At 43.3% G+C, this 24,723-nt stretch overlaps 1 protein-coding gene across 1 annotated transcript; it reads right to left on the bottom strand.

The window, feature by feature from the left end:
* Nucleotides 1-10: 10 nt before the first annotated feature.
* On the bottom strand, nucleotides 11-24,291 carry LOC136177260 (ryanodine receptor 2-like). Its single transcript, XM_065949268.1, has 9 exons — nucleotides 24,123-24,291; nucleotides 7,322-7,441; nucleotides 6,079-6,183; nucleotides 2,872-2,946; nucleotides 2,663-2,741; nucleotides 2,215-2,327; nucleotides 1,899-1,998; nucleotides 1,102-1,198; nucleotides 11-148 (listed from the first exon to the last, which is right to left on the bottom strand). The coding sequence occupies exons 1-9, from the start codon at nucleotides 24,168-24,170 to the stop codon at nucleotides 70-72; spliced, it is 816 nt and encodes a 271-aa protein (XP_065805340.1). The 5' UTR covers nucleotides 24,171-24,291; the 3' UTR covers nucleotides 11-69.
* Between the last annotated feature and the right edge of the window lie 432 nt (nucleotides 24,292-24,723).

Raw genomic sequence — 24,723 nt, 5'->3', positions numbered from 1 at the left:
TGTGTGTGTGTGTGTGTGTGTGTGTGTGTGTGTGTGTGTGTGTGTGTGTGTGTGTGTGTGTGTGTGTACTCACACCACCCTCAGAGTCTCCAGTCTCCACAGAGAGCGGGCGTGACTGGACACAGCTCCGCCCTCATAGTGCACCGTCCTGATGGAGAAATCAAACATTATTAAACAGTGTGCGCTGCGTTCTGTCTACCATGCACTGCAGAGCTGATCGCTCCCTTTAGGAAATTGTCGTGTCTCCACTTCACACGCTGTGATACATCTCCCTGTATATCCACTCCGGCCTGCTCCTCTTCAGAAACAGTTCCAGAAGGTTATGGGACATATCATCTGTAACCGGGTGGTAAAAGTAATTTAAATATATTTTATCCATTTGATTAGTTATACTTTCAAAATGTTAGTAGGTTAAATGTACATGTTCTGTGTTGTTTTCTTATGCGTGTGATATTAAGTCACAGAAATGAGTTTTAGATTGTAAGTGGGCCGCCACAGGCAGATTTAGGTTTTGATCGCTCGGTGGCAGCATTGAGTAGTAACAAGGTTACTCCGCCAAGTGCATCATGGTCTTTCTTTCTGTTTACATTGCACGCAAAGAATCTGGGGGTTTACCGGAGTTGACAGCACTGTTATCCTTGTGAAAAGTATTACACAGTAGTAAGTAAAACATATATATCTTGCAAAATATCACTGTAGAAAACGTTTTATGTCCATTTGGTAACAAGAGGGTTGTTTTAGGTACTACTAGGTCGGATGCAGTGGGATTGCCGGCGCCAGCCACTGAGTACTGCGTTTAATTTCTCAAGTAATGTAAATGCACTTTGTGTGCATTGAGTGAACGAGTACAGAGTTTCAACTCATTGTATTTTGTTTTAAGGACAAACAGTGTAACAGATGGTGTCATCTTCAGGGAGCTCCACGTGAGGGTTTTGTGAAAACTGTTGAAATGTTAAGTGCATTGTGCATATTCATTGTACATTTCAGAATATTTGTGGGTTTATGTTGTGTTGGTTTATGCGAGACAGAGCATGTTTAAATTATAAAATGATTGTCGGAAACGATCAGTAAGAGTCTGTCTGTAAACATCAGAGTCGTCACCTCCTCTGCTCGTCTCCGTGCTCTCCTGATGGAACCGTCAGACACTCGTCCATGTGACCGTGAAGGATGCGCAGGACGTCTCCTCCGATCAGGTAACCTGCAGAGGGAGGAGTGGGGGAGGACAGGGTGAAGGGTAATGGAATTATGGAGACAAGGGAGAATAGAGGTAAATAAAAATGAAAGAAGAGACAGAGAGGGATAAAGACAGACAGATTAAATCATGTCACTTTAAGAATCTTGTTCCGGAACAGGCTGACAGATATCCACGTTTCTTTGTACTGATTATTCTGAGAGGGTTTTGATCTGAAGTGTGTTCACACTTAAAAGCAACTAAATAAAGACATAAAGAAACCGAGTGCAGACTAAAAATAGTTTCACAAAGGAAGCTGAAGAGCTTCTCAGATCTCAGAACATAAAAATAACCTGTGAATATAACTGACTTCAGAACAGCTTGTAGATATGCTGTTAGAGGTTATTTATTTACTGCAGAGATACTTCAGAAAGGTCTGATAAACATCATCACATCACAAACATGGAGCAGAAACACTGAACTCAGGAGCCAAGATTCACAGGTCAGATTACACAGAGTGAACCTTAGACACGAGAGGACAGGAGGAATAATCAATGAAGACTGGGACGATGACAGAAAACATCTAAAACAGGAAGTAGACTGAGAGAGACAAACAGACAGGGGAGGAAACAGACAGGTAAAGAGACAGACAGGTGATGAGACAGACAGGTGAACAGACAGAAAGGTAAAGAGAAAGACAGGTAAAGAGACAGACAGGTGATGTTACCTTGAGCCACCTCACTTCCTGAACAGATGGGAGCTACACTCCACAGAGTCTGCTGGAAGGCTGCGTCCACATGCAGAGAGCTGTTTCCATACGACAGGTGCTGCAGAGAGAGAGACAACATCATCACTGTCATATTACACAACTGACACACACACACACACACACACACACACACACACACACACACAAACACTCACACACACACAAACACACCCACACATGCATGCATGCACGCGCACACACACACACACACACACACACACACACACCCAGACACACACATCTGTATCATCAAAAAAAATCAAAAGGTACAGACCAGGTATCTCTCTGAGGACACGCTGACCAGGATGAGATCATCACCCACTCTGACCTTCTCCCCCTCTGAACGCTGCTTCGAGGCAGGATGGATAGTCCACCAGCACGCCTCGCCTACACATAAAAACACCCACACACACACAGGCTATCTGTAAATCCTGCAGCTACAATAATCCACATGTGTTTTCGGGCCCAGTGCGGACCATAATATGGAAGTTGGTCTGGTAGCTGGAGAGGTGCCAGGGCACTTCCCGAGCCCATGAGCAAGGCACCGATCCCCAGATGCTCTGGTGCGCTCTGTGCTTAGCAGCTTGTAGCAGCCCCACTCAGACATCTCTCCACTGACGTACACAGGTCCTGATCAATCTGAAGCTTCAGCAGCTGTGTAGATTATGAGTTGCAGCTGATTGGACCATGAATAAAAGATTATAAACAAAAGTGAGACTCACCTGTCGTGTCCTCCTGCAGGCCGACATCAAAGGCCAGTTTGTCAGTGGACGAGCGGGAGGTGGAGAGACAGCACAGGTACTACGGAGAGACGGAGGGATCGATACACCTGATCAGCTGTGTGTGTGTGTGTGTGTGTGTGTGTGTGTGTGTGTGTGTGTGTACATGTGTGTGTGTGTGTGTGTGCGTGTGGGTGTGAGTGTGTACTAACCATCCCGCTGTAGGAGTGTCTCAGCAGCACTGCGTGTCCGTACAGTAAGGTTCGATGGCTGCCGCCCTGCCCCGTCTGAGAGAGATAAACAATAAAGAGTCACTAACGAGAGAATAATTAATTATTAATAAACAGAGAGAGAGACTAATGAATAAAAACAGACAGAGATCATCAGTTCCCTGATTAATTATTACAGTAAGAAATGTATTATATTAGGATAAGCCCCTTGAGGTGTATCACCTCGTTTTCAAGGGGGTCCTGAACAGATATTTACAAATGTAATACATACAACAAAAAAGAACAGCAACAAAAACAAAACACAAAAAAAAAGAAAAACAAAGAAGGGACAAAACAGAGAACAGATACAACAAAAAACTACAACCATTACAGCAACAATTACAACTCTAGACTTGATACCTTCAGTCTATACACAGAGAGAAATAAACAAACAGTGCTGATGTTATTGAAAACATACGCAATCAGTTTGAAGATAAGAGAAAACATTTTTAAATAAGTGGAGTGACGACAAGGAACAGAGATTTAAAGGTAACTTAATCCAATCAGAATTACAATTTATATCAATGATTCATAATTATCAGTTTGTCTCTACAGCGCAGAATGTGAGACAGGATCAACCAACAGTTCTGAATGTGAGACAGGATCAACCAACAGGTCTGAATGTGAGACAGGATCAACCAACAATTCTGAATGTGAGACAGGATCAACCAACAATTCTGAATGTGAGACAGGATCAACCAACAATTCTGAATGTGAGACAGGATCAACCAACAGCGCAGAATGTGAGACAGGATCAACCAACAGCGCAGAATGTGAGACAGGATCAACCAACAGTTCTGAATGTGAGACAGGATCAACCAACAGGTCTGAATGTGAGACAGGTCAGAATGTGAGACAGGATCAACCAACAATTCTGAATGTGAGACAGGATCAATCAACAGGTCTGAATGTGAGACAGGTCTGAATGTGAGACAGGATCAACCAACAATTCTGAATGTGAGACAGGATCAACCAACAGGTCTGAATGTGAGACGGGTCAGAGGCTCAACCAACAGGTCCGAATGTGAGACAGGTCTGAATGTGAGACAGGTCGGAGGATCAACCAACAGGTCCGAATGTGAGACAGGTCCGAATGTGAGACAGGACGGAGGACCAACCAACAGGTCTGAATGTGAGACAGGTCCGAATGTGAGACAGGACAGAGGATCAACCAACAGGTCCGAAAGTGAGACAGGTCTGAATGTGAGACAGGACAGAGGATCAACCAACAGGTCCGAATGTGAGACATGTCTGAATGTGAGACAGGTCCGAATGTGAGACAGGACGGAAGGATCAACCAACAGGTTGGAATGTGAGACATGTCTGAATGTGAGCTAGGTCGGAATGTGAGACAGGACCGAATGTGAGACAGGACTGAATGTGAGATAGGTCTGAATGTGAGACAGGTCTGAATGTGAGACATGTCTGAATGTGAGCTAGGTCGGAATGTGAGACAGGACCGAATGTGAGACAGGTCTGAATGTGAGACAGGTCTGAATGTGAGACAGGTCTGAATGTTGCAACCACTGATGAAAGAATAGAACCGATCCGTCTGCACACTGAGGATCCTTCAGACATCCTTTGAGAGTTTCAATAATGCAGGATGTGGTTGAATGCTGCGTGTGATCTGTGGGTGTCCTCATGTCAGGATGTCTGACCTCACACATCTGAACACTTGGAGTAAAGTTGAGCTGGAACCAGGAAAGACCCTGAGACGCTTGCAGCACGGTCTGAGATGATTAACAGTTTGATCATAGTGATAATAAAGCAGCAGACAGTCTGAATGCACATCAGGAGATCAGACCGTGTGCTGTATGACAGATGGTGCCATCCAGTTACTTCAGCAGTCACACTTCCCGAGATGCCAGTCGGATACGTCATCAGTTGAAATCCAACATGGCTGCCCCGCACAGCCACAGTTAAAGGCTTCATATGCGATTTTTCACACTTAAATATAATATAAATCAAGTATATCCTCTGAAAATAACTCTGTGAGTAATGACTGTCTGCAATGTGTGTAACACTCGAGTCCCGCTGTCTGTGATGTTTTCAGAGTTTTCCAAGTGCCGTCTTCAGTTTGTTTATATCGTTGGGACAGCAGCTGACTCCTCCCCTCAAGAATAAAAGTTGTTTAATTGAGGGACTAGAGAAAAGAAGAATAACTGTACTCACTGCTTAACTGTGTTTCTAGATCACACTCATTTCAAGTAAATTTAGCATGCTAACACAACAATGCACCGCGAGTTGTTTTGGTTTCATGCTGGCGCTCAAGGGCGACATCTGCTGGATCAAAGAATCATATATAAAGCCTTTAAGTATACGCTGTACATTAAATGGTTTTATTAATAGCTGAGTCTTATTTTAGTGCAATCAAATCAATCACACCGACAGTATGGTACAAGTTCTATCTGCAGACTTGTTGACATGTTGCTTTCTCACTCAAACTATCACAGTGTGTTATCACCTGCTGTTAGCTAACACAACAAAGGTACTACAGGAGGCGTCCATGTTGTTTTCATGATTCATAACTGGAACGTGATTAACTCAGCAGTGATGTCAATCCCACCTCTGACATCCGACCCCAGAGTTCTCTGTGGTGAGTTCACTGACTGTTCAGAGAATCTGAATTGAGATAACTTAACCTCCTCTTTATGTAAACGATGTAAACGAGTCCTGCAGCAGATCATCAAGCAGATATTAGAGATCTGAATCCATCCTGTCTCTGTGGTCTGTTTCTCCTCAAACTGAATGTTCGTTCAAAGTCCTCTGGGGTCCAAGATCAGGTCAGTCCTCAGGGTGTGTCTAAGCTCTTCTACTCTTTCATTTCCTGTTGGAATATAACCTGCAGGAATAAAGATCTCAGGAGCAGGTACATCACCTTTCTTTCTAAACAGGAGTGTGGTGAAATAAAAGATCCCGGAACAACTAGAGATGAGTCTCTTTAAATGTGGGAGAAGAGTTCATTTATTCTGAAATATCATCAAAAACACCTAGCCTAAGAAAAACAAAAAAAGTTGGCTCCTCCTCCTCCCCTTCATCCTCGTCCTCTATGAGCTTCATCAGACTGCATCTCACCTGCTTTTATAGTGCTTTCATCTCCCACTCCCACACTCCCTGTGTGTGTGTGTGTGTGTGTGTGTTGCCTCTCACCCCCTCGTTCCTGTCCTCTGTGTTGGCCAGCATCTCCTGCAGCGCTCGAACAGACAGAGACTGCTCCAACACGAAGGTGCAGATGGACAAATCAGGAGGAACATTCTGGAACGACAACAACACAACATGACAACATGGCTTACTACACACAGGACACACAACACTGCTTACTACACACAGGACACACAATACTGCTTACTACACACAGGACACACAATACTGCTTACTACACACAGGACACACAACACTGCTTACTACACACAGGACACACAACACTGCTTACTACACACAGGACACACAATACTGCTTACTACACACAGGACACACAATATGTCTCACTACACACAGGACACAGCACTGCTTACTACAAACAGGACACACAATACTGCTTACTACACACAGGACACACAATATGTCTCACTACACACAGGACACAGCACTGCTTACTACACACAGGACACACAATATGTCTCACTACACACAGGACACACAATATGTCTCACTACACACAGGACACACAATATGTCTCACTACACACAGGACACAGCACTGCTTACTACACACAGGACACACAATACTGCTTACTACACACAGGACACACAATATGTCTCACTACACACAGGACACACAATATGTCTCACTACACACAGGACACAGCACTGCTTACTACACACAGGACAAACACAAAGGACACACAGGACACACAACATGTCTCACTACACACAGGACATAAACTAGTGGAGAGATGTCAGTGTTAATAGAGACAGTATACAGTCAGCTGTGCTGAGTCATGTTTAATGTTTATATTATATATGAGACTTTATAGAGACAGTATACAGTCAGCTCTGCTGACTCATGTTTAATGTTTATATATGAGACTTTATAGAGACAGTATACAGTCAGCTCTGCTGACTCATGTTTAATGTTTATATATGAGACTTTATAGAGACAGTCTACAGTCAGCTTTGCTGAGTCATGTTTATATTATATATGAGACGTTACAGAGATTGTCTACAGTCAGCTCTGCTGAGTCATGTTTAATGTTTATATATGAGACTTTATAGAGACAGTCTACAGTCAGCTTTGCTGAGTCATGTTTATATTATATATGAGACGTTACAGAGATTGTCTACAGTCAGCTCTGCTGAGTCATGTTTAATGTTTATATATGAGACGTTACAGAGACAGTCTACAGTCAGCTCTGCTGAATCATGTTTAAGGTGTAGCGTGTTGTGTTTGTTACCTTGGAGTTGGAGATGGACTCAAGGAAGCAGAGTCTGTTCCCGAAGCCTTCAGCAGCCAAACAGAGTTTCTGTTGCTCTTTATGGAGAGTGGCTGAACACTGCAGGACCACCTCGTCATCCTACACACAAACGTGTACAATACACACAAACACACACACACACACACACACACACACAAAGAGAGCGAGAACACACAAATTTAACAGTTAAAAACCAGAGTCAGTCAGATATTTTGAGCTGCTAGTCGTAGGTGGAGAATTAAAACTTTTAAAAATCATCTCACACACACACACACACACACACACACACACACACACACACAGCTGACCTATAAAAAAGAGTTTTGAAATGGAACTACAATAAATCCTTCTCCTCCCATGATGCATTTCTCCTTCTTGTGTTCAAACAGTGAAGAGAGTCTCATACAGACATGAAGGTGAGGGAGGGTTTCCTGTTTCATCATTAATGACTCTATAACACTCAAAGGGGGATGGGGTCTGTCTGCAGCAGAGAGAGGTTGAAGGTAACAGCACAGACATGTTGCTAATAACCACAGAATCAGGGTGATGTTAACACACAAAAAAACACTCTCACACACACACACACACACACACACACACACACACACACACACACACACAGTGCAAACATTAAAAAGCACCTTAGCGTGAATGGTCGGAGCTGAATGAATACACAGAGTTACACAACAGATTATTCAACGCCTGAGGAAACATTAGAGAGAGAGAGAGAGAGAGTGTGAGTGTGTGTGTGTGTGTGTGTGTGTGTGTGTGTGTGTGTGTGTGTGTGTGTGTGTGTGTGTGTGTGTGTGTGTGTATGTAATCCAGAGGTAGGATAGTGAATAAGGACTTGATAAGATTAATCCTCAGACACAGAGAAAGATTCAGGGACAGAAGGAAATAAAATTTCAGAGAACATTTTAATCTGATGTTCACAGACTTGGAGTCCAGACTTGGAGGCATCAAAGTTTCCCATGATGCCTCAGGAGCCCTGCTTACGGCAGGAAAGCAGCCAATAAGGAGCCTTGAATCTACAGATGAAACATGTGGTGCACCATGTTTGAAAAGTTGACAGTGAGAGGATTAAATGCACGGGGACTATTTTGAGTGGCGGATGAATCCACATTTGGTGCCCTGTGAGTATTTGTGGTATCAGGAGAGTGTGTGTGGGATGTGTGACTCACTGATGTGTGTTTCTACGAAGCTCCGAGAGCATTCAGGTCCATGTATTTTATCTTTTTTCATAGAAATAAAATAAAACCCATAATGATCCACCATTAAAATAACAGAGTGTATCATAAAAAAAATCGACATCTCTTGCACACTGTCTACATTAACCTGATCCCGATTGATGTCAATGTTTTAGTGAAATTTAGAAAGCGTGCAGAATTTGTCTGCAATCACTGAAAATTAAAAACAATAAATTACCCAAAAAGCCGGCAGTCAGCTGTTTGTTCCTCCGTCTAAATGTTTTTGTTTATAAACAAACAATATATTTTGATATGTTTATACACACAAACTACAGTATTTAGTGCTGAGAGTGGCAGGGAAGCTGGACGGCCATAGTAACAGTAACCAGGGGGCGGGGCTTAGTGACAGTTCACGTCAGGCCTCAAAGACATTAAATCTGTTTTATATCAAATCTGCCGCCTCATACATTCAGTCACTGCATGTGTGTGTTTGCGTGTGCGTTTGTGTGTGTGTGTGTAGTGTGTGTGTGTGTTTGATGCCAACATTTATATTTTTTTAAAGCCACAAAATCAAAATCTGTGTGTCAGATCATCAGGTCATCCTGATGTGTGTGTTTGTGTTTGTGTGTGTGTGTGTGTGTGTGTGTGTGTGTACACTGTAACACTGTGTGTGTGTGTGTGTCTGTGTGTGTGTGTGCCTTCCAAATATGTGGCAGGATTTGGTAAAAACAGAGTCAAAGAAGGAGGAGGGATTAAATCCTGGCACAGAGAGAGGGAGAGAGAGGAGGAGGAGAGAGGAAGAGGAGGGACGGAGGAGGGATGGAGGAGGATGATGGAGGCGATGGGTTGGAACAGGGATGGAGGAGGATGATAGAGGAGGTGGGTTGGAAGAGGGATGGAGGAGGATGATAGAGGAGGGTGATGGAGGAGGTGGCTTGGAGGAGGATGATAGAGGAGGTGGGTTGGAAGAGGGATGGAGGAGGGACGGAGGAAGGCTGGAGGAGGATGATGGAGGCGGTGGGTTGGAGGAGGGATGGAGGAGTATGATGGAGGAGGATGATGGAGGAGGATGATGGAGGCGAGATGGAGGAGGGATGGAGGAGGATGATGGAGGAGGTGGATGATGGAGGAGGGATGGAGGAGGATGATGGAGGCGGTGGGTTGGAGGAGGTTATTAAGTCATGATGTAATCAGAGTCCTCTGTACTCAATCTTGCTGCTTTGTAAGAATAATTTATATCTTTGAGTTTTAACTGTGAGCACAAAATAATATGAAGAGAGGAGGATTTATCAATTTAACAAATGGGGGGGGTAGAGAGAATGTCGTTTATAAATGCTTATTTAGTCCGACTGTGTTTGTTCATCAGACTTCACCTGACCTTTATTGTTGTCTTCTTGTTTTTAAATGTGTGTGTCTGTGTGTCTGTGTGTCTGTGTGTGTGTGTGTGTGTGTGTGTGTGTGTGTGTGTGTGTTTCTGTCCGTCTGTCTGTCTCAGTTCATGTTGAGTTAAAAGTCACATGTTTAATTTACTGCTGAATCAACACTTAATCTGACACACACACATGCATGCACGCATACACACACACACAGCCTGAGGTGATTACAGCAGAGCAGCACTCGGCCTCTCTGAAAACTGGACTACAGGACACTGATATAAAGAGAGGAGAGTGAGGAGGGTGAGAGAGAGGGGAGAGAGAGGAGGAGAGAGAGGAGGAGGGAGAGAGAGAGAGAGAGAGAGAGAGGAGGAGAGATGAGTAGGAGGAGAGTAAAAGATTAGAGGATTCTCTCTCTGCTGTTACATCATGTGTAGAGTATCTCTCTCTGAGTGTGTTTGAGTCAAGAGGACTTCAAGCTTCATCACAAAACTGTTTTTATGAGAACTTTAAAACACTTCAGCCTCTCACAACCTCTCTACTCCTGTCACATCCTATCTCCTTCTCTCACATCCTCTCTCCTCCTCTCATATCTCCTCTCCTCCTCTCACATCCTCTCTCCTAATCTCATATCCCCTCTCCTCCTCTCTCATCCTCTCTCCTCTTCTCTCATCCTTTCTCCTCCTCTCATATCCTCACTCCCATCCCCTCTCCCATCCCCACTTCTCTCATCCTCTCTCCTTCTCTCACATCCTCTCTCCTTCTCTAAATCATTCAAATCTAAATGAATCACTTGCGGTTTTTGACATTAGCTGGGCTGATGTTTAAGTTCTTCTTTCAAGGCCAGAAACCAGTTTAACCGGGCTTGATATACTGCAGAACAACCACCGACTGGAGGTCAGACTACAGACTACTGTCCAATGCAGTATGCAGTACACAGTTTGCAGAACATACATTTGATGGCATATGCAGTATGTTATATAGTGGTATAAATTATGCAGTATGTTATATAGTGGTATGCAGTATGTTATATAGTGGTATAAATTATGCAGTATGTTATATAGTGGTATGCAGTATGTTATATAGTGGTATGCAGTATGTTATATAGTGGTATAAATTATGCAGTATGTTATATAGTGGTATGCAGTATGTTATATAGTGGTATACATTATGTTATATAGTGGTATGCAGTATGTTATATAGTGGTATGCATTATGTTATATAGTGGTATGCAGTATGCAGTACACAGTTTGCAGAACATACATTTGATTGCATATGCAGTATGTTATATAGTGGTATAAATTATGCATTATGTTATATAGTGGTATGCAGTATGTTATATAGTGGTATACATTATGTTATATAGTGGTATGCAGTATGTTATATAGTGGTATGCATTATGTTATATAGTGGTATGCAGTATGCAGTACACAGTTTGCAGAACATACATTTGATTGCATATGCAGTATGTTATATAGTGGTATAAATTATCCAGGATGTTATATAGTGGTATGCAGTATGCAGTATGTTATATAGTGGTATGCAGTATGTTATATAGTGGTATGTAGTATGCAGTATGTTATATAGTGGTATGCAGTATGTTATATAGTAGTATGCAGTATGTTAAAGTGGTATGCAGTATGTTATATAGTGGTATGCAGTATGCACTATGTTATACTGTATAGTGGTATGCATTATGTTATATAGTGGTATGCAGTATGCTATATAGTAGTATGCAGTATGCTATATAGTGGTATGCAGTATGTTATATAGTGGTATGCAGTATGCTATATAGTAGTATGCAGTATGCTATATAGTGGTACGCAGTATGTTATATAGTGGTATGCAGTATGTTATATAGTGGTATGCAGTATGCTATATAGTGGTATGCAGTATGTTATATAGTGGTATGCAGTATGCTATATAGTGGTATGCAGTATGCTATATAGTGGTATGCAGTATGCAATATGTTATACTGTATAGTGGTATGCAGTATGTTATATAGTGGTATGCAGTATGCAGTATGTTATACTGTATAGTGGTATGTAGTATGTTATACTGTATAGTGGTATGCAGTATGTTATATAGCGGTATGCAGTATGCTATATAGTGGTATGCAGTATGTTATATAGTGGTATGCAGTATGCAATATGTTATACTGTATAGTGGTATGCAGTATGTTATATAGTGGTATGCAGTATGCAGTATGTTATATAGTGGTATGCAGTATGCAGTATGTTATACTGTATAGTGGTATGCAGTATGCAGTATGTTATATAGTGGTATGCAGTATGTTATACTGTATAGTGGTATGCAGTATGCAGTATGTTATACTGTATAGTGGTATGCAGTATGTGGTTTAGAAAACCTTCTCAGAGTGTCAGCTGTTCAGAGCACTTCCTGTTTACCTCAGGTGTGAGTCTTTGTCAAGAGAAGATGTTTTATTAAAGGTTTATGAACATGTTTCTGTGTTCTTCTGCTGCTCACACACACTTACAGTACAAACACACACACACACACACACACACACTTACAGTACAAACACACACGAACACATAACAGACTCACAAATATCTGCACAGTGCAAACATTGATATATCTTATACACACACACACACACTGACAAACATCAGTGTTTGTGCTGTACGCAAGAATCTGTGTGTGTCAGTGTGTGTGTTTGTTTGTTTGTGTGTTGGCAACCTGCCCTAATGATCATCACAGTTTCATGGCCGACTGGGTACAACAGCAAATGAGCTGACATCAGCAGTGTGTGTGTTTGTACTTTAAGTGTGTGCCTGTGTGTTTTTGTGTGTGTGTGTGTGTGTGTGTGTGTTGGGGTATGTGTATTTACAGCACTCACGTGATATTAGAACACAGCAAACGCTGAAGCCGTCACTTTTACACTCCTGAAAATATAATTTGAGCTCCAGATATTCTCCTGTTGTTAGTATGTGGTGAAGTTTTTTAGTTAACAGTCAGTCAGCCTTTCAATAATCTGCTGCTTCACATTCTGAAAATAAATTCTGAAACACACAGACACACAAACACTATTCATGTTTAACATTCAGTGATATATTGTGGGACTTTAAAGCCTGTATGCAGAAGGAGGAGGAGCTTGTTAAAGTGGGCGGAGTCTGCAGTAGCTGCGCTTCTCTCTGCAGAGTTTATATTTGGGGCACTTTATTTTCCGACTTTGTAAAGTTTTGGTGTCTTTGTGAGGACACAGCTCCTCAGGGACAGACTCTGCAGCAGAACCTGTCTCTGTGTTCTGGTTCTGTTCATACAGCATGATGTATGAACCTCTGCACACACCTCATTACTCACACTGAGCATGCTCAGTTCTCCTCTGAGGATCACCTGCTCTCAGTATGAGGCTGCTGGTCAGGTCAGAACAAACTTTATCCTACTTTAGCTGTTCAGGAAGCAGGACAAAACAGGCAGATGTCTCAGTCAGACTGATCTGAACTTCATATTCATACAGTATGTTATTAGAAGTATACATCAGGATGACATGTTTACATTGACTCAGTGTCAGAACCCGTCAGTCTGACCTCATCCTCTGACAGCGACTGCTTCCTGTCCAGGTGTGCTGCCTTTGTTTGTAATCTGACCGCAACTTGTGAAGGAGGGTCACAATACCAGATTTTAAACTAAGATATGAAATGTGTAAATGATGGATGATAGATGGATAGATGGATGAATGGATGGATGGCGGATTGATGGACAGTGGATGGATGTGTGGATTATAGATGTATTGGTAAATGAATGGATAATGGATGGATAGATTATGGGTCTCTTTAAAAGAATAACCTTGACTTACACAGAAACAAAGTGTTGGAGTAAACAATATAACCACGAGTACTTTTAGCGTTCTGGGCTCAGAGAAAAATTTGTTGGCTCAACACTCCATAGATAATAGCTTTCAATGAGTTTAACCTGAAATCGTTGTCAGTAGTTGGGCTCAATGCATCCTAATTCAACCAAAAGCAAGTTGTTGTTTTTAATCAACAAAATAGATTTTTCGTTACATTCCTAAAAAAAAAAAAAAAACGAGAATTTAATAAAGAAACAACCAGAGCTGGAGAATGTTGCGCGCGCGCACACACACACACACACACACACACACACACACACACACACACACACACACACACACACACACACACACACACACACACACACACACACACAGGTTTGTGTGTTTGTCTTTTACTTTTTGCAGACTTCACAGAGAGAAGAGAAAGATCCTCAGACACAAAACCTGCCTCAGCTGATGCTGATATCATCAGACTCCTCTCCTCTCCTCTCCTCTCCTCTCCTCTCCTCTCCTCTCTTCTCCTCTCTTCTCCTCAGGAACATTATGCTGTGATCAGTCAGATTGCATAACAGCACTGCAGTGAAGAGCAGAAAGGAGGAGACAGAGAGACGTCTCACTTTCTCTCTTTACACCTCTGATCTCTTTCTTTACCTCACTCTCTCTCTCAAACATGCACACACAGACACACACACACACACACACACACACACACACACTCTGCAGTGAGGGTCAGACTGAGGTGATTTCTTCCGTATGACAGCTTGAAGAAAATAAAAATCAGACTGAATCAGACTTCAGAGCATTTAAATGTAGAACATGTTGAATGTGTAGAATTGAGAAAGAGTAATCAGAACATGTTAGCTCTGCTATCTATAAGAGAAGATGTTCATTGCAAAGAGACAAAACCTGCTGCACAGATTAGAGAGCCAAACTGTTCTTGTACCAGGCTGTAAACATGTTGATTTCTGCTGTAAGGTTGGAATTTTAAAATGGGTCTCTATGGGGACTGACTCACTGCAGGAGACAGACTCAAGTGGACAAAGCCAAATACAGTTGTTTATATTAAGTACGATTAAATATAGAGTAATAATACTATACACCTTTGGTGTGTTTGTGTGGTTCAGTCCTGTCGGTGTATTAATGTGTCCGTGTTACACAATAGCAGCACTAAACTGCGTCCTCCTCCTCTCTGACTCTGTGAACATGAGAGCTTCATGGAGGGAGGATTTACTGAAGGGTCACAGTGTGCTGAATTTCAACTCAATCAGTTTCCTGATGTTTAGACACATTCTAAGAAACTAGACATAAAAAGGACGAAGCGACACAGTGAGACACTATGAGGTTTGTGTCTGTATATCAGCCCCTTGTGACTGAACGTATGAAAACAAATAGTGTTGAAGAGCAGACTGCACAAAGAGAAGGAAGCTGCTTCACTGCAGGGTTAGAGGTCAGCGTCCCCGCTCGCTCCCTCGGGGGGTACATATCCTGCTGCATTCACACGTCTACTCTCCTTGAGTTCCCTCAGAACGGTTACTACGAGGCGGTCAGGAAAACATCTGAGTTTCAGTCGCTTTGTATTCACACATGAACAGAAGAGTTGAGTTCATGTGTGAAACCCGCAACAGTCAGACGCAGGAAACCTTCCTCCTCCTCCTCCTCCTCCTCTGTTCATCCTTTGAACCTCATAAAGGTCACCTTCAAAGCATGCTTCACTTTTAAAGGAAACACACACCCTCACACACACACACACACACACACACACACACACACACACACACACACACACACACACACACACACACACACACACACACACACACACACACACACACACACACACACACACACACACACACACACACACACACCTGTCCTCTGTTCTGTTTGAAAGTAGGTTCATAAAGTTAGAAAGATCATGGAGCTGTCTCTTTGTAATTCGTTGGCCTGGATGCTTTGTTACAGACATGAATCCATTGGTTGTGATGTGGTCGAGCTGCTGCTGCTGTTGGCTTCATTTAAACGTCAGCTGAGGATCAAATCTGCAGTCTGATGTGTCTCTTTATTCTTTAAATACCTGAAACAGCTGTTCACGGGACGTTTTCTCAAACAACCTGCAGAAATGTTGGTTTGTCACGGACTATTTTCAGCGGCAGATGGATCAACATACAGTGTAGTGAGTGGGTGTGTGTAACTGTATGTGTGTAGGTGTGTAACAGTGTGTGTGTGTGTGTGTGTGTGTGTGTGTGTGTGTGTGTGTGTGTGTGTGTGTGTTTGTATGATTTGTCAACAATATGTCATAGGAGATGTTCTCGCTGCTGAACGTAAGTAAAGACTGAAATCATCCACTGGGAAGCAAAACTTCTGATTCACCATGGCAACAGCTGCTGAGGCTCATGGGTAATGTAGTATTTATCGGAATCAGAGAAAAGAATGAAGAGTGATTCTGAGGAACGAAAAAGTCTAAAGAAGACACACACACACAGACACGCACGCACACACACACACACACGCACTCACTCACTCACTCCCTCACTCACACATGCACATACACACACACACACTAACCTGTTGTGAGTAAAGCTCTCTGACCAACAAATTGTCCAACATTAATTATAAATCCACCAATCAGAGGCGGAGGTTTCTTTCAATTATTCAACAGCGGAAAAAACAAACATTAAACGAGTCTAACCGCAGTGTGTGTGTGTGTGTGTGTGTGTGTGTGTGTGTGTGTGTGTGTGTGTGTGTGTGTGTGTGTGTGTGTGTGTGTGTGTCAATGTTTTGTTCACACCTGAACTCTCCTGTCGGCTTGTTTTTTGTATTTTGTGAGAGAAATTGAAGAAATCAACAAAACGATAAAGGAATTCTTCCCAACAGCAAACATGACATCAGAGCTGCTGACTGATAAAACATCCTACACACACACGCACACACACACAGAGAGACACGCACACACACAGCACTGTGTTGATGGAGGCTGGGGGAATCATGCGCTCAGAGAGAACATAACATTTATGAAAGTGGGAGGAACTCATTAAACTTTCATAAAGGGCTCATCACTTTGTGTGTGTGTGTGTGTGTGTGTGTGTGTGTGTGTGTGTGTGTGTTGCACTCTCAGCTGATGGAGTGGTATTGCTTTTTCCACTGCCACCCCTCCCCCTAATGTACTCCACCCCCCTTCCTGACCTCCTCATGATGCTCTCTGTGATTCAAAGGTTCTCAGCTGGTGGGTCAAGACCCAACACTGGTTTTCGGTGGGTCATGAATGTGTGTTTGGATTTTCAAAAAGTCTGTGAAGAACTTTTTTATACATTCATTTTTGTTCTGTCATGTTCTCAACTGTCTGAGATCCAACCTTTAATTCAATGGATCTGATTGGTTGAAAGCTGCTGACTGTCCTGAGGTGAGACCAGATAAGAATCAGTGATTTAATATATTACAAAAATATTTCACACAAAAAGACATCACTTCCTGTCTGCGATCCTCAGACAGGAAGTGATGTTCAATCTGTTCTGATACATCACAACTCTGTCAGGTGGTTTCTCACATGTCTGATTAAGTAAATAACAGTAACAAAGAACGGTCACAGGCATAGGGCTTGGACATCGAGAGGGTGGAGACGTACAAATACCTGGGTGTTCACCTCAACAACAAACTGGACTGGTCACACAACACAGACGTCCTGTGCAAGAAGGGCCAATGTCGACTTCACCTGCTGAGACGACTGAGGTCCTTTGGAGTGTGCAGGACTCTGCTACAGACTTTTTATGACACTGTGGTGGCGTCTGCACTTTTCTATGCAGTGGTCTGTTGGGGAGGAGGGAGCACGGAGAGAGACAGGAAGAGACTGAACAGACTGGTCAGGAGGGCCAGTTCTGTCTTGGGCTGTCCTCTGGACTCTGTAGAGGAGGTGGGTGAGAGGAGGATGTTAGTGAAGCTGACATCCATCATGGACAACTCCTCTCACCCCCTGCATGACACTGTGGGGGGCCTGAGCAGCTCCTTCAGCAGCAGACTGAGACACCCACCCTGCAAGACAGAGCGCTACCGCAGGTCGTTCATCCCATCTGCCATCAGACTGTTTAATCGGACTCTCTAACAACATCACCACCTCATGCTACACACTGTGTGTGTTTTGTTAATAACAAGTTACTGTGTAATTTTACATTTACATTATTGTATTTTTTTTACATTATTGTATTTTTTTACATTATTGTATTTTTTATTTTTATTTAATTGATGTAAATGTGTTTGATCTGTTTTTTAACTTCTATTTTTATTTTTTATAAGTATATTCCTCGTCCCCTGTTTTCTGGAGCTGCTGTAATGCACAAATTTGCCACGCATACACCAAAACTCCCTTTGTTAGGCATTCATTGTTAACAAGACAACAGCGTTTGGCTGCAGGGGCGTGTCCACACTTTGAGGACGGCCCGACTGGGGCTCCGACTTCTGCAGGGGGGGCCTGAAGTGTGATGAGTGCACAAACACAAATAAATAAATGTCCTCTTTCTAACCTCACCAATAATATGACTTTATAAGCCTATATACTGGAAACATTAGACTAAAGTTTTAATGACACAAATAGAAGATTTATGTTCAAAGTCACATTTTAAAGGACTAACTTGTCGTGTTTTGGTCCCAACACATTGAATGCTTTCCTTTCTGTGAATCTGTTTTATGAAATAAATGTGCAAAGTTTTAGAAGCCACATACTAACTACTTAAACATTTTGTTTAAACATAAGTCCCGCCTCTGACAGGGCACAAAGCCAATCATAGTTTAGGATTTTTGGGGTGTCACCTGCAGTGGCCAATCAGATTTTTAGGAGGTTCCATGCCACCCCTCTGGACACGCCCCTTGGTCCCTGAAAACAAAATCTTCATCTGACTGATGAGGTAGATGTTGATATTTTCACTTTCATTACATTATGAAACTATCAATCATTCACATATCTGTCATTTAGAAAAGTATTGACGAGCTCACTACCCTCCGTGTTCATATCCTGTATCTCCTCATCGTCCCCTCTCCTCCTCATGGACCACGCTCCTGCTTCAGGCTCTGCAGTGGAACTCTGTGTACACCATCACAGTGTGCTTCAGGGTCAGTGTGTGTGTTGTGTACTGTAACAGCGTGTGTTGTGTGTGTGTTGTAATAAAGTGCTGTGTTGGTGCCCTTACATGGAGCTCTCTCTCCCTCTGATGAATCGGGACGCTGCTGCTGCTGTGGCAGAATGAGACCGTGAAGTTTTATAGTCTCACAAACATCTCTGTGCTCCATACATATCATCACACTGCTGTAATCCTGCACACACACACACACACACTCATTCACACACATGCACACTCACGCTGAGCTCTCACACACACACACACACACACACACACACACACACACACACACACACACACACACACACACACACACACACACACACACACACACACACACACACACACACACACACACACACACACACACACACACACACGCTGAGCTCACACACAGGTTAAATGAGATTATTCTCCTCTCTCTGCAGTAACCTGATTCCTGAGAAGCAGCCCCAGCTCCTCACACCTCTTCGTGTCTTTTGTTTCTGCTCACCTCGACGGACTCTGAGATTGAAGAAGCTGCACAGAGACAAAGACATCCCGTAACCGGGACTCCTTCATATCCAAATCCAAGTCCAGATAAATTGATCTGATCCAATAAACTAAAGAGTGACAAAATGATTCCTATCTAAAGTCCAGAAGACGATGATGATGATCAACAGAAAATATTCAAACCCATCCCCCCCTCTCTGTTTGCCTCCCGTCAAACAACTCATCAGGTCAAATAAGATAAGCCACGCCCACTGCTAATGAGCAGGCATGATATCAAACGAGTTTAATAAGGAGCCAAACGCAAGGAATAATCATCAGAGGTTAGGTTATGAGATGAAACAGGAAATGACAAAAATATATTTCTTTCATTGAATCAGCGACGTGAGGAGACAGACGGAGACTTCAGAGTCAGTCTGTGTTCTTCATTAAACATGAACACCATTAATGTGACATCACCTCAGTCACTGTTGATCAAATTAAACCACCATTTCTTTTAACTTTCCCAAACCTCAAGAAAAACACACCTGAGATCACGTTCCTGCAGGTTCACGCTCTGAGCGTCCTGCAGGTTTATCCTCTGAGCGTCCTGCAGGTTCATGCTCTAAGCGTCCTGCAGGTTTATCCTCTGAGCGTCCTGCAGGTTCATGCTCTAAGCGTCCTGCAGGTTTATCCTCTGAGCGTCCTGCAGGTTCATGCTCTAAGCGTCCTGCAGGTTTATCCTCTGAGCGTCCTGCAGGTTCATGCTCTAAGCGTCCTGCAGGTTTATCCTCTGAGCGTCCTGCAGGTTCATGCTCTAAGCGTCCTGCAGGTTTATCCTCTGAGCGTCCTGCAGGTTCACGCTCTGAGCGATATGTTTAGAGAAATGTCAGATCAACACACTGAGTGAACAGTGAAGGACTCACACACACAATAACCTCTTCGTAGTTTGTCCTGATTGGTCCAAAATGCAGTATGGGAACAAATGTGAGATCGGGAGTTTGCCAAAAATACCCGCATGTTGTACTGATTCTGGAAAAATCTACAGTCTGCATCAGACCAGTCTCCCTCTCGTCCTGTTTCCCACAATGCAAAGCGTCAGGTCAGAGGTCGAGATGACGCATAGCAGCCTCCATCGTAACAGAGACCAAACCACACAAAGAGATCAACCAGTTATCTTTGTTGATTCTCTAAATCATGAAAATCTAAATGAATCTCTCGTCAGCTTTTTTCAGATTGTAACAGACATGCGCTGGGCTGTTGTTCACTTCCTCTTTTCAAGACTAGAAACCAGCTTAGCCCGGCCTGGTGTACTGCAGAATAACCACCGACTGGAGGTCACACTACAGACTACTGTAGGACGTAGTATAATGTTCATGCAGCATGCTGCGTTCAACAGTAGTCTGCAGTAGGCGGTTTCTAAAACAGCTTCTGCCTGCTCTCTGTGAGTGAGTCCCTCTCTCTTCCACCGACTGTTTGTTCCTGATGACTGCACCACAGAAGAAGATGAGGACAGTTTGTCAAGGAGCAGCTCCACATCTATTAACTGAACACCGACATACTGAGTCTGTGAGCTTGGACGACTTTGGTTATTTCTTTAATGAGATCTTAAAGACATAATAACAAATCTACCCCAAAATATGAAGTTTCATTTCTGACCCCAAAGACAGGTCTGTGTGTCTCTGTAGAGAGTAAGGACCTTTATTTTAAAGGAATAGTTTTTCATTATGATGACGTGTCAGACTATTCGAGAGAAACCGACGCAGGACGCCAGATGTTGTTGGTGGACGCAGTCGTCTCCTACACACCTGTCTGTTTTAAAGCTACAGTCCTTTTTATTACTGCTGATCATTAAAAAAAACAGATATTGTTTTAGAACAGGATAATCAATTATTAATGTCTCAGTCTGTAAACATGTCACGCTGTTAGCTCATGTTAAAAAATATGAATTACCGAAAACATTGATTAAAGATTCTTGATGAATCATCTTCAGTCAGTTAACTAATGAATGAACTGTTTCATCTATAAAATATATTTAACATGTTATTAATCACAGATTACAGTGTGACCTTAAATCAAACAATACAATTCTCAGGAATACTGATTTTGTGCTTTCTCTCTGAAACATGATGTTTTCTATAAAAATGATTTTTATTATAAAGGATTTCATATCAAGGATTAAGGTCAGTGGGCAGAGAGTCAGTGTTTGTGCCTGATGGGTGAAAAATAACCGACTGATCTATCGGACTTCAGGTTTCACTATCAGAGCAGCAGATTTCTGCAGGACGCTCAGAGGATAAACCTGTAGGACACTCAGAGCATGAACCTGTAGGACACTCAGAGCATGAACCTGCAGGACGCTCAGGGGATGAACCTACAGGACGCTCACAGGATGAATCTGCAGGACGCTCAGAGCATGAATCTGTAGGACACTCAAAGCATGAACCTGTATGACACTCAGAGCATGAACCTGCAGGACGCTCAGGGGATGAACCTGTATGACACTCAGAGCATGAACCTGCAGGACGCTCAGGGGATGAACCTGTATGACACTCAGAGCATGAACCTGCAGGACGCTCACAGGATGAACCTGCAGGACGCTCAGAGCATGAACCTGCAGGACGCTCAGAGCATGAACCTGTAGGACACTCAGAGCATGAACCTGCAGGACCCTCAGAGGACGAACCTCAGAGGATGAATCTACAGGACACTCAGGATGAACCTGGAGGACGCTCAGAGGACGAACCTCAGAGGATGAATGTGCGGGACGTTCAATGTCTTGCAAGGGAGAACGGTCCGAAGCGCACAGTTTATCCACACGGGTGCCTCAGGGCTCAGTGCTCGGTCCCCTTCTCTTCTCCATATACAGAAGCTGACTTGGGAAAATAATCCGCTCTCATGGCTTCTCATACCACTGCTATGCTGACGATACCCAGCACTTCCTGTCATTCTCACCAGACCATGTTACAGCCTCAGCAAGAATCTCATCATGCCTTGCTGATATCTCAAAATGGATCAATGAATGTCACCTTCAACTTGACCTCTCAAAGACGGAGCTCCTTGTCATCCCAGCCAGTCCCTCTATAGAACCACAGATCAATATCCAGCTTGGTACAACCAAACTCATGCCCACAAAGTCTGCAGGAACCTGGGTGCCATGATTGATGACCAAGCTAACATTTAAGGTTCAAGTAGCCTCGATTACCCGGTCCCGGTGGATTTGCCCTGTACAACATCAGGAAGATCGATCTTACCTGTCAGAACATGCTACACAGCTCCTGGTACTGGCTCTTGTGATATCACGCATTGAATATTGCAACTCTCGACTGGCAGGTCTTCCCACATGCACTATCAAACCCCTGCAGATGATCCAAAACTCAGCAGCACAACTGGTCTTAAACCTCCCCAAAACAGCACACGTCACTGCCTCTGGTCACTTCCTGTCAGCACCTGAGTCCGATCGGACTTAAAGCTGTTTGTTTGCGCTTCCTGATGTTGTTTCCTCTTTTCTTTGATCTCGCTTGTGTTTTTGTTACTCTCTGATGTTAGTCGCTTTGGATAAAGTGTCTGCTCAGTGAATCTTAGAAGTAAGCAGCTAACATGATGCTAACTTATACAATGCCACTGTAGATTTAAGCCAACAATGATGAAGCTAACGGGACAAATAAAAGGAGGTAAACATGAGATTCATGTCGATCACGTTCAGTCTCTGATGTTCAGGATGAAGGTCACCTGGCAGCCAATCAGGGTCGTCATGACACCAAGTTTTAAACTTTGATATGATTCTAATAAAAATCAAATATATCAAGGTTTCATAAAGAACTTCACATCCAATGATGTCATCAATTCATTAAGAGTTCATAAAAACAACAAATTATCTGCCCGTAGAAATGTCATAATTATTAAGTTTAATTTGATAAAAAGCAGAAAGACGTAAAGAGTCTGGATCATATGTAACGTGTTTCCTGCATGTATGTTCAGCTACATGTATGTATAACTACACATAAGCAGCTCTATGAAGGTGATTATTGAGAACGTGAGCGCTCTTCACAAAGTTCCAGACGTCAGACTACATGATGAACACGAAGATCAAAAATACAGAAACCAAGACAGTTAGCTGAAGGAGGCTAAACAGGCAGAGAGCATTCAAACACACTCACATTAATCACAGAGATACTATGAATATTATTATTGATCCCTGCAGGGCTCTAATGCAGTGTGAGCACCAACATGTTCATCAGAGACTCTAACATCTCTGCAAAGCTCTGCACCAACCTGCTGCTGTCACGCACACGCACGCACGCACACACAGTACACACACACACACACCTTAATGTGTCTGCGTGGAGATACAGAAACACTCGTGTTCACTGTGACATTATTCACGCGTGACTTTTACGCCACAGCTCCTCCTCTCGTGTTCAAACAGGCTGTTCTCACTTCAACACACACACGCGCGCGCGCGCACGTACACAGCATCGTCTCAGAGCTGAAGTGCAGCAGATGCAGAATCTTCACGCAGAAACTGAGCACCGCACTGCGCCCGCTATAAAACGCACACACACCGAAGCGAACACACTAACACACACACACACACCGTGGCATGCGGCTGAACTCCTCTCTGACACCCTGACAGCACCTCCCTGCACCTCCATCCTCTGCAGACTGCGGGCTGTGAGGAGGAGCTGTCAGCCTTAATGCGGTAAACTCCCCGCCTGCCCACACACACACACACACGCGGACAAACACAGACACACACACAGAGCGGAGCATTTCGCCGCAGTGCCCCGCAGCCCCCGCACTATGAGCGGGATCATGAACACTCACAGTCCGCAGGAACTGGATCTCGTCCTCTCCTTCTCCTCCGTCAGACATGTCGGCGGTCACTCGGAGCTCGCGCTGTGTCTGCGTGCGGAGTGCGGGCGGTGTGTGTGTGTGTGTGTGTGTGTCTGTGTGTGTATGTGTGTCTCAGCAGCAAAAACAGACGCGCAGTGGACCTCCTCTCCCATTGGATGGCGCGCACTCACCGAGGGAGGAGCTGCACAGGTGTGTGTGTGTGTGTGTGTGTGTGTGTGTGTGTGTGTGTGTGTGTGTGTGTGTGTGTGTGTGTGTGTGTGTGTGTGTGTGTGTGTGTAAAACCGTTTCTCTAAAACACATTACTGATACATTATATTATTTTTTTAAACAGAGTAAGGCTCAAGATAAAAAAGAAAAAAATATATTTTAAAATGTCATTAAAAAATAATATTTTTTTAGGATCATCATGTCCATTTATTTTATATTTAAATATCAAAAAGATATACTCAAAGAATATATAGCCCATATTAACATCATAAATATATATTTTATTAACCTCCGAGGGGTTACACTGTTACTGAGATGTGCTGCTCACCCACAATCCTGAAACACACACACAAACACAAACGAT

This window comes from Labrus bergylta, chromosome 21, assembly GCF_963930695.1.
Source record: "Labrus bergylta chromosome 21, fLabBer1.1, whole genome shotgun sequence".
Classification (NCBI taxonomy): Eukaryota; Metazoa; Chordata; class Actinopteri; order Labriformes; family Labridae; genus Labrus; species Labrus bergylta.
The sequence above is the reverse complement of the archived record's forward strand: the minus strand, read 5'-3'. Positions and strand labels throughout refer to the sequence as shown.

Excerpts from the sequence above, each read along its gene's own strand:
- LOC136177260 (XM_065949268.1), bottom strand. The coding sequence starts at position 24,170 with ATGTCTGACGGAGGAGAAGGAGAGGACGAGATCCAGTTCCTGCGGACT. Across the intron at positions 7,442-24,122 it reads AGATCCAGTTCCTGCGGACT|GATGACGAGGTGGTCCTGCA; the intron begins GTGAGTGTTCAT and ends GTTTGTGTGTAG. Across the intron at positions 6,184-7,321 it reads AGTCCATCTCCAACTCCAAG|AATGTTCCTCCTGATTTGTC; the intron begins GTAACAAACACA and ends TTGTCGTTCCAG.